The sequence below is a fragment of the Rosa rugosa genome, chromosome 1 (assembly GCF_958449725.1).
Source record: "Rosa rugosa chromosome 1, drRosRugo1.1, whole genome shotgun sequence".
Taxonomy (NCBI): Eukaryota; Viridiplantae; Streptophyta; class Magnoliopsida; order Rosales; family Rosaceae; genus Rosa; species Rosa rugosa.
The window spans coordinates 40,203,588-40,214,836 of NC_084820.1; the positions used below are offsets into that span (position 1 = coordinate 40,203,588).

Below are 11,249 nucleotides of genomic sequence, written 5' to 3' on the forward strand. Positions count from 1 at the left end.
AAGTAGAAAGAAACAAAAACGTACGTAGTATAATGGGCAGAAACTATTCCTCCTCCGACAAGGTGCATGCGTTCATGTCAATCCATAAAGTCATAATTATTGTGGAGGTACTTAAACAAGAGCACGAGGATGATGCATCATAAAAAGAAAGGAATGATTAACAAAGACAAAAACCAAATATCAAACATTTGAAAATGGAATCTTTGCAATTTCACCACTTTGTGTTTCGACATTTTTGGACAATGCCAGAGCTCAGAGGAGGACTCCCGCCCATTTTAATGTTTTTTTTTTTTTTTGGATAATCGAGCCAATATGGCGAATATATATTCATCAAAAGTCAGAATAGGTTGTTACATACCCTTCTGCTGTCATTTAGACAAACAAGAAGATAGTGATACTACCCACAGTGGTATATAGAAAATAGACCCACTCATTGTACAATCAATACGTAGACATAGCGGGAATCCCCTTTTGGTACTACGCCGGAGGCGCTAGAAAGATCTTGCCCTCTCAACCTAACACGTAACCAATAAATCTAGTCGCCTAGAGACCTCAATTGGTGTACAGCTAGATCCACTGATAATTAAGTCGACAAGACCAGACCAAATGCAAAAACCAGAAGCACAAAGGTGCCTAGACCGTCCCTGAAAACGGAACCTTATTGTAAATAGACAAACTAAAGACATAGAAAAAGGCTTAGGGCTAAAACAACCATAACCTAAATAAAAGGCCCAATAGGGCAGCCCCAAAGAGAAGAGCCCAACTCAAGGTCCAACAAGCCAAGGTTGACCCAAGCCCAATCCACCCTTCCACCATGCCTGTAGCCTCCTGTGCAGCTTCGCCCAAGAGTCTCGTCACCACGAGCCCGCGCAGCCCAAGAGCCCCGCCACGAAGCCAACAGCACCACGAGCCACGCCATCGATCTCCTCCAGCCAACACCTCCTTGAGCCCCTCCGAACCACAGTCGATGCACCAGCCCCGAGACCCACACGCCGCACAGTCGGCCAGCCGCTTCCAGATCCACGCCGACGGAATGCATCGTCCCTGCACAGAAACCACATACGCCCAGAAAGGCTTTCCAAACCTGCCATCAAAACCAACTTTCCAAACCCCAAGGCAAAACACCTCCTCTTTCGACCTCAGCCCCAGGCTTAGAATCGCCCATCCGGCAGTCAGTCAAGAGACGACGCCGGTGCTATCCATGACCGCCGCCAGACAGGGAACAGTGTGGCTATGGTTGTGCTCGCTCTTGTGGCGCTAGGTTATCCTCGTTATGTATTCTTTTTGGATTCCCGCCCATTTTAATTGATCCGTCTCTTCTTGGATATAAATGGATGAGAATGGAAAGTCTCTCTCTCTTTACTTCTAGCTGCTAGCTAGGCAATTAAAAGTAGTATATGTTGAGATCAGAACCAAATCCAAAATTTACCATCTCGTGATCGGACTTCCCAACCAACCCTCCTTATTACTTGATCATTTTGAGTTGGATGTTACTTTAAAACTTTATATTTTTACGAATCCTTCAATCTAAACATAAATTTAGTTAAGGTTTCGCATATAGAGTTTAAAGAATGCTTGATAAATAATGGGCCGGATTTACCTAGAGATCCATCTTCATTTACACATTATTTAGAGCACTGTAACCAATCACTCGATCAACAGGAGAGTTACATGTATTGGGGACTGGGATAATCTTTGGTCAAATTTGAAGAAACCTATTTTGTCTGGGTCAGATATGCAAAGCTGCTGCGTACATAATGTTGCAGTAATAGCATTACATAATTCCACCAACTTTGTCCCCTCTCCTTGCAATTATTCCAGACTCACACAAGAGATGAGCTGAGTTTCTGTACTTGTACTGTAATTTATATCACATAAGCGTGTGCATTTGTGTACCCAAAGTACCGTACTAACATACATTAGCAGTAGAATAGAACTTAACAGCCACCAAACCGTCAAATTTGGGCTGATTAATGTCAAGCCGATCAATTTGAGTTCAACTTTGGGTTGGGGATTTGGCCAACCTGGTCCAAAAGAATGTTTCTAACTTTTAGAGCATGTAGACCTCTCCAAAACACACATGAATCGCATTGTAAAACTAGGATATATTTTTTATGCTGTGCCTGCATTATTCAAATAGATCAGTTAATCTCTTTACTATCCATCATTCTTCTTCTGACCGCCAATAGAAGGTGATAAATTAAACTAAAAGTAAATGATTAATTATAGAATGTGGATTTAGCCATCAACAATCCGCCGAATTATTCAACTGAATAGGACTGACATGTTTTCTCTATCAGATGAATCCGAAATTATTATCAACCGGCTAGCTATTAGTATAATAGTTATAATGTTTTATGACGCTGAATAAAGTCGATCAAGTTCAAAACTTTTCCATTATAAAAATTGAAAAGAAAATAACTTTTTGCTACCAAATAATTAGGTAGGCAGCGAGTTAGACAGTGAGCTGTAGTCTTTTGTTGCGAGATGGGGAAAATTGTGTATTTGTGTGATCAATCAACTAATTAGAAACTGTTAAACATGCCATATATAATTAGTGATCACTAATCCGACGATTATAATTAATCCTTAGACGTTCATCAAAAAGGCATCTATCTTTCTTTCCGCGTAGGACCCATTCGATTGGTCGGCTGTCAAATTGACGTGTACCTTAGGTTTCCCTCCCTCGAGATCAAATCATGGCAACGTGGAATTAACTTGTAATGTGAGCTCAATCAACCACATTAGGTTTAGTGCCAAAATTTCATCACATGCACGCCTAACCTAATATTAAAATCTTTCTTTTCAGTTCTAAAGCACAAGTTAGGAGTCTCGAAATAGGTTTAATTTGGGATCAAATATTAAAACTGACGAACTTGCAAGTAAAATGCGATACTCAGTTGCTCATATTAATGCTTCAAGGATCAAACAATATTCCATCGGGCGTAGCTACCATAATCCAAGATAACAAGCAGTTATCTTCTAAATTCAAGACATTTCTTTCAAGCATATCTTCCAAGAGGCTAATACAATAGCAATTAAATGAACAAATGCAGACTGCAAATTTTTGTTTACTTCAATCAATTTGATGTGAAAATTTCTTCTTATGTTCTCTTTCATAAGTGTATGTATCAAATCCCAACATGATGTAAGTCCTAACTTATCTCAGACTTAAAAAACAATAGAAAGAAAAATAACACGACTGCCCTAGCTATTCATTTTTCCAATCAACTTATTTGAAATATTTTCTTTTTTAAGCCCCTTAACTTTTACATTATTAATTAAGTCAACTAACCAATATATCACGACTGAGTGAAATTTATTTGAAACTTATGAACTCTACTTTTATTTCCTTTCTATTTTATGCATTTGAATCACTGAAGTAATGAAACTTGAGAACAAAAGTGTGGAAGTGGTTCTTACGGGGTTGATATTCACACTCTATGAGTTGTCATCAATTCTACAATCACTTATAAAGCGTACGAACTGAGTATATTCATATTCAACTTATGGTTATCAACTTAACTATAATTACGCAGGTCTTTAGATTCTTTTTCATATAAATCAAGAATTAATTAAGACGCTACACCAAAATAGGTATTGTCTCAGTATCGACAAAACTCAAGCCGTTAGAAATTTGGACAACAACTATATTACTATATTAGGTCAAAAACATGTCAACTTAATCGTCATCATCATTCATTCACTTATATGTAACTTCATTTTACACGTGAAGGGGCACATTATAACTTAGACACTATAGGGATTGTATGTACTAATTGATTAAGATCAATGAGGGTCTAAGTCAAAAGTTTTTACACGTGAAGGGGCACATTATAACTTAGACACTATAGGGATTGTATGTACTAATTGATTAAGATCAATGAGGGTCTAAGTCAAAAGTTTCGAATAAGGAGTGAAACAATAACTCATTAAGATAATTTTAAGGGTTAAATACTGCTTACTCCCTATATTTATAGGGTTTCATCGTTTCAGTCCCTGACATTTGAATTTCACCTAAAAAGTCCCTGAATTCCCAATTTCCTCCCAATTAGTCCCTGCCGTCAAGCATCCGTCAAAAACTCCGTTATCTTCCCCTAAAAAGTCTATTATACCCTCAATTACTTAAAAAAAAAAAAAAATTTCTTCCTATCTTTTTTTATTTTTATTTTATTTATTATTTTTTTTACCTCTTCTTCTTCGGGCTCTCTCACCTCCTTCTATTCATCTCCACATCAAGATGGTTCCAATCCACAGACCTTCAAGAGGTGAAATGTAAAAAAGAAATAAAAGAGAGAGAGAAAAAATAAATTAAAAAAAAAAAAGTAAGTGAGGGCATGATAGACATTTTCGGCAACTTTAACAGAAAATTTTGACGGCAGGGACTAATTCGGAGGAAATTGAGAGTTCAGGGACTTTTTAGGTGAAATTCAAAGGTCAGGGACTGAAACGATGAAACCTTATAAGTATAGGGAGTAAACAGTATTTAATCCTAATTTTAAGTAGCTGCCGAACCACAATATTAAATTAGTTAAAAGTACTTTTAGCAGATTTTCTATCGTGGTTCTTTACTTATTTTCGAGAGTATGTTTAGTTCTTTTTTTTTGTAAATTTTAGCAGCTATACCTGACTCTTAAGAGCAAGTCCAACATCTTCCTTATACTTTCTGTATTATACGGAAGCAAAAGTCAAAGCTTTAGCCTCTTTTTCTTCTCTAACTCTAACAAATTCCCTGCTTTACAGCAATTTCTAAAATCTCCATAATTATTCTTTAAAATTTTAGGAATTGCTGTAAATTTAAGAAATTTAGTTTTCTCTTTCCTCACTATCCCTAAAATTGGGATAATTAAAGGGAATCAGTTGGAGCATAAGAAACTCATTTTTCCCTAAAATAAATAAAAATCAAAATATGGGGAAGCCGTCAAAGTTGCTCAAATGACTATTCATTTAACTTTTGGTTATCTCGCTCTTAAATATAACAAGCGAGATAAAACTCTCCATTATTGTTGTTAATTTAAACCATTCATTTTAAGTTGTTCTATGTAATTTATAATAACATTTAAACTACATTTCTGCATTTTATAAAACTAGCCAAAATAGAGAGAATTTGTGCAGACGTAATTTTAAAGTGATTAGCCAAAATAACTTTTTAGCTACTTTAATAAAATTTGACTAAAAAATATATAGAACTGCTAATTAGGGGGGTGGCTAGTAGCCAGTTTTCTAGTAGTGTAAAGCTGCTACAAGCAGAATAGTAGCTCCTAAAATTTACACACATACTTTAAGAGGAATAAGTTTGTTATTAGCCATGCACTAAACAAGAATAATAGAAGAGAGTTCAATTTAAAATTTAAAATTTGAGACGTGGCAAAGAAAGAAAGAAAATAAAGAAGAAAAACCGAATGCATGAACATGCCCAAAAAAGTTATGAACTAATTACAGCAGGAGTTCTGAACAGGCTGTAATTCATTGTTTATATATATATATATATATATATATTTAATAATAATGTAGGATTCCTGACTTCCTGTGCTCTTTCTGGTTTTGTTTCTTTGACAAAGACATCTTAAAGGCAAGGGCGCGAACAGTACTGTATCTTAATAGATGATCTCAGTCTCATCTACTCTTCCACCGAATAAGTCAAATTAATTTTCATAGTACATAATAAAGGGAGTCCCCAAATCTACACAGTACATAACAAACGGAGTCCCCAAATCTAGTACCCAAAACCTTCATATATACTTTCAATGCACTATTATGACAATGGTTATCAAAGAAACAACGAGAAAAGCAGCTGCAGCACTATCATCACTATTATATATATAATTATTTTTCTTTTTTTGTTTTCATATGTTATTATGAATACTTTGAAGAAAAAGGAATCTGCACTGCATCCTACATACTAAACAAAAAAAAGAAAGAAAGAAAAAACCACATAGAAAAGGATCAAGAAGTTCTCTGGTGAGAACAAGGAAGACTAGGGTTTCAAAAAGGGCTTCTCTGTGTCTGGCGGGTCAATAGTTTTTGGTGTCAATCAAAACCCTAATTGCAGCGGGAGCATGGGTTTTGTTCTTGTTTGGACCACAAAATAATATAGGCTCGAATAAGTATCAACGTAGTTAGTAAATCCCTAATTGTCACTAGCCTTGACAAAGTTGTCTCGTACCATAATTGCAAGCCTTGACAAACATCACATGGAATATATGGGAAGTAATGCGAATGCTTCTATTAGGGACTATAGAATGTTTAGTTAGTTAGTTTTGCATTTATTTTTAACTTCATGTATGTTCTGGTGATACTCTAATGAGTATCATGTGTTAGAAATTTACTCTCCGTTGGGTTGTTTTAGAATTTATTTGTTTTCATTGTACATGGGTCTAGGTTCCAATGTATGTGATGATTTAGTGTTGACCAATTTGTTACTAAATAATATTATTCTTTCTGCTCAAGATAGAAAAAAACATGTAGAAAGAAACACATATAATCGTCAACACGGAAACACGGAAGGATTTTATGCATTTAAAACTTAATATTTATTAATTTTAAAATTTAAGTACAAATGCAAAGAACTTACGAAGAATAATCTTACCCTAAACCTTAAAGAATCAATTTCATTGTCCTACAAAAACTCTAAACTCTAAACTCTTCAAATTCAATATTTGTTATCTTGGCCATAAAAACTTGATGTGATTAAGGATGTCTGGCTTAAATTTGGGGGATCATGAGATGATTACAAAGTGATGACCAAATTCAAGGAAAATTCTTAAGGCTTTAAAAATTGTATAAGGCGCGCGTCCATATAAAAGACAAGGACAAATACTTTTGTATGCTTATTGAGGGAAACGTAGCGTTCATGCTAATGGCACTAAAAAAAAAAAAAAAAAAAAAAGAGGAAAGAAGCAGCTTATATAGAAATGAAGAAAAAATTGAAAACAGAAAGCTACTCATATGAATATTGGCCCCCATGGCAGGTCTTCTCACTGGGTCCCATAAACACATTGTGAGAAGAAGATCTCCATCTTCTTCCAAATCCCTCAATCCCCCTCTTTTTAATTTTGCCTCCTCCTAGCCTATTCCTTTCACCTCTCTCAGACCCTCCATTATTTGCTAGCTTTGCTTTATTTAGCAAAAAAAAAAAAAAAATCAAGCTAGTTCATCAGGTTCTCCACTGATCCATCAATCCATCATCGACGATCCATCACTGCGAGATGTCTCTCGAAAGAGGCAAGGAATTCTCAGGAGGAGAAGGATCGTCATCGGGGTACTCGAGTCCGAGTCCCACCGATCATCATGACCAGCAGCAGCAACCAGCGACGCCCAGCAGGTATGAGTCGCAGAAGAGGAGGGACTGGAACACTTTCGGGCAGTATTTGAAGAACCAGAGGCCCCCAGTCCCTCTCTCCCAGTGCAATTACAGCCATGTCCTCGAGTTCCTCAGGTACCTCGACCAGTTCGGGAAGACCAAAGTCCATCTCCAGGGTTGTATGTTTTACGGCCAGCCGGAGCCACCTGCGCCTTGCACCTGTCCTCTCCGGCAGGCCTGGGGAAGCCTGGATGCTCTCATAGGGAGGCTGAGGGCTGCTTATGAGGAGAACGGTGGGGCCCCTGAGAGCAACCCTTTTGCTAGTGGTGCAATCAGGGTTTACTTGAGGGAGGTCAGGGAGTGTCAGGCCAAGGCTCGCGGGATTCCGTACAAGAAGAAGAAGAAGAAGTCGACGGCGACAACTCCGAGCAGCAGCAGCAGCAGAGGAGGAGGAGGAGGATCTGGAAATAGTGATCGTGATTCTTCAACAAGTTCTATCATGCACTTCTCTTGATCGATGCTGGGCTCATTTCAGAATGTGGTAACTCTTCAATAATTAATACATTATCACTAATTGCCTTGGTTTTCTTTCATTCATGGCATGCGTACTACTGTAGGTGTTTGATGACTTAATTCTAGTGTTGGTCTCATTTCGTGCATTGAGTTCTGGTGGTTGTTTGTATTTAATGAATTTGTCTGAATCATTTTTTCCTCACAATTTTATGTAGTCAAAATCCTTATTAATAAATGAAAACCCCCAATTTTCTAGGTACTACAGCCGGCTGTTTCTGTCATTCTGAACCCAAGAAATTGAAAACCCTAAAAATTAATATTATGGGTCGACAAAATTGTATTTTCTGGTGATGATCAGCAGCTCTAACTTACATAACTCCAAAATTAGATTCAATATATGCAGAGAATAGAGTTCAAAAAATCTTCATATCAGAACCAATTAATGATCTCTGCATATATCTCACACACCCATGCACAGTGACGATGTGAAACCGCACTGTGATTGTCCCACGTTAAATTAATAATTGTTATTTCTTTTGTAATTTTGGCTCTTTTAAGATTCTGCAGATTTTGTTCTGCCCCCACGAATATTGGTCAAGTAAGATAACAGCAGAAACTTTCTAATTATGTCAGTATATTACATTATATATTATAATATTTGGACTGGATCGACTAAATGATTGGAATTTCATCATGATTAATTAAGGTTTCCGCAGATCTTCCCATTAATTATGAACTTTCTATTGTTCATAGATTAATAATCCATCTTTTTGTGTATGCTTTATCATTATATGGAACATATATAATTCATTTTGAATTCAAGAAATTAAGGTCATCATTGAGAATCTCTGCAATTTAAATCACCCATGAATCGTTCTTATATCATGATGATCAAAGCCACCCCTAATTTGGTTCTTCCTTGTACCAAATTGTGCTGGATATCTACACGCAATGGGAACTGTTTAGAACTTGTGTGTGCGCGCATTTACCTTGTACCCAAATTCATGTTTTCCTTGTAGCTATTTTGGCACTTTTCTTTCTGTACGTGCTACACAAAATATATTTTGTGGGGCAGCAAGTTATTCCATATTTCATGGTCACAAGATTGCTCACTTTTCTAGTACTGTAAAATTCTCTTGCTTTTGTTTTGTTTGTTGTTTCTTCTACTGAAAAATTGTCTGAGCTAGCTTGCATTGGGGTATAAATTATGGTATTCACTGGTCTGTTCATGATGATCTCTCAAAACCCTATTATCTCACATGTCCTTGTCGAGTCTTCAAGGGGAACCAAATTGATTTCCTAGTATTAATTAACAGCTAGTTTATAAACTATGAACTGTTTTCGCGTGTTTGTTTCTTTCTTAAAACTGCATATTTGCATATTACTCTATTAGCTAGAGTACTAAAACTTGGAAACCGCATTTGTTAACATATGTAAATATTTGACAAAGAAAAAATAAAAAATAAAATCAGATCAAAGAAAACGTGTTCAACGTCTCCAATATATAAGACAAAGTTCCACGAGGGTTTGATTGTGTTAGCCTAGTTATCAAATGGAAATGTAGAGCTAGCCCTAAGTGTGCTTGGCCCCAGCCAGTTAGCTCTTCTTTATATATCCGCTCTCCATATATGTACAACACTACAACTCATCACTGTTAGTACATACTCATGGTCCTTTTAAATTCAATATAATTAGTACATTCATACTATCTATGCCTTGGAGAGATATTTGGTAAATCATAAGGACTACTGTAATTTGGCGCAACTATTCGTGGTTTCATGCAAGATTTGATGACCGAACCTATTGAGAATTATAGAAAATCCAAAGCCTATATATGTCTGTTCTGGAATGTATGGATTGTTTAAACAGTTTTGTTTTACTGTTCCAACGTTCTGATCACTTTTGCGAAGTCTGCAAGTCCAAGGATTTTATATCACACTGATTCTTCATGCAAACGAACATAGATTTATTCATATTTGCATACACCTGCACTCACAGAATGATAGCGTCAGTCTAATGAGTTATGTTCTTTTGCCAAACCATCGCATCACTATTACCTTATTTTGTTGATCTTAGTTCACAGTCTAACACAATCCCGTTCCAATGGTCAGCTGCTGACCATGGAATTTTTGCTCAATCACCGTCCGATTTCAATCGGACGGTTCACAGCTAAGTGATGAGAGAGGAGAAGAGAGTTGTGAACCGTCCGATTTCAATCGGACGGTGATTGAGCAAATGATCCCTGGTCAGTTGCTGACCAGGTGATCAGGACTGCAGTCTAACATGTTTGACTAGTGAATTTGATACATCATGAATGCATCAAATTAACTGAAATTTGATTTCCTTGCAGGGGTCATTTGGAAAATGAACGGAATATGGAAACTAGGAATTGTTCCAAGGCGAACTACCTTGAAGTTTCAGTACTACAGCTGTTGAATTTCATTATTGTTTTTTTTTATCTCTTTTCTTTTTATAAAAAAGTTGATCTCTAGCTATTTGGTCATGGTAGCTTGCTACCAAGCCACTGCACTAGATGCGCATGTAGAGTCGTAGTAGTTGTCGCCTCAATGCCAAGAATCGATCGGTCTCTTAGGGCATGCCAGCATGGAGTACACTGTAGTCGGTTGTTATTCATTTCTTTGCAGTTTGGGAATTCAATCTTAAGCATGTATGTAGTAGTAGAGATCAAAACTCTTTATATAGATGTTGGACTACCTTGAAGTTTCAGTACTACTGCTGTTGAATTTCATTATTGTTTTTTTTTTTTTTCCTTTTCTTTTTATATAAGAAAGTTGATCTCTATTTGGTCAAGGTAGCTTGCTACCAAGCCACTGCACTAGATGCGCATGCAGAGTCGTAGTAGCAGTTTGGGAATTCAATCTTAAGCATGTATGTAGTAGTAGAGATCAAAACTCTTTATATAGATGTTGGACTACCTTGAAGTTTCAGTACTACTGCTGTTGAATTTCATTATTGTTTTTTTTTTTCTTTTGTTTTTATATAAGAAAGTTGATCTCTAGCTATTTGGTCAAGGTAGCTTGCTACCAAGCCACTGCACTAGATGCGCATGTAGAGTCGTAGTAGTCATCGCCTCAATGCCAAGAATCGATCGATCTCTTAGGGCATGCCAGCATGGAGTACACAGCAGTCAGTCGTAATTCATTTCTTTGCAGTTTGGGAATTCAATCTTAAGCATGTATGTAGTAGTAGAGATCAAAACTCTTTATATAGATGTTGGTTTATGCTTAATTAGCTGGAATATATTTTCTACCCCATTAGTAATATCACATCATGATCCTCTCATATAAAGTGTAGATCGATAATGCCCTTTGATCCTTTTCAGAATCTTGAATTCTCTTTGTTTTCCTTCTATTCCTCTTTCTCTCCTCTTTCTGTCTTTGCGAATGCTTTGTCTTTGTTGTGACATGGCTTT

General features: G+C 36.6%; 1 protein-coding gene across 1 annotated transcript; it reads left to right on the forward strand.

Annotated features, from left to right (window-relative positions):
• The first annotated feature begins 6,971 nt into the window (after positions 1–6,971).
• On the forward strand, positions 6,972–10,565 carry LOC133724884 (protein LIGHT-DEPENDENT SHORT HYPOCOTYLS 10). The gene is made up of 2 exons (XM_062151784.1): positions 6,972–7,844; positions 10,167–10,565. Exon 1 carries the CDS (start codon positions 7,209–7,211, stop codon positions 7,815–7,817), a length of 609 nt encoding a protein of 202 aa, XP_062007768.1. The 5' UTR covers positions 6,972–7,208; the 3' UTR covers positions 7,818–7,844; positions 10,167–10,565.
• The last annotated feature ends 684 nt before the right edge of the window (positions 10,566–11,249 follow it).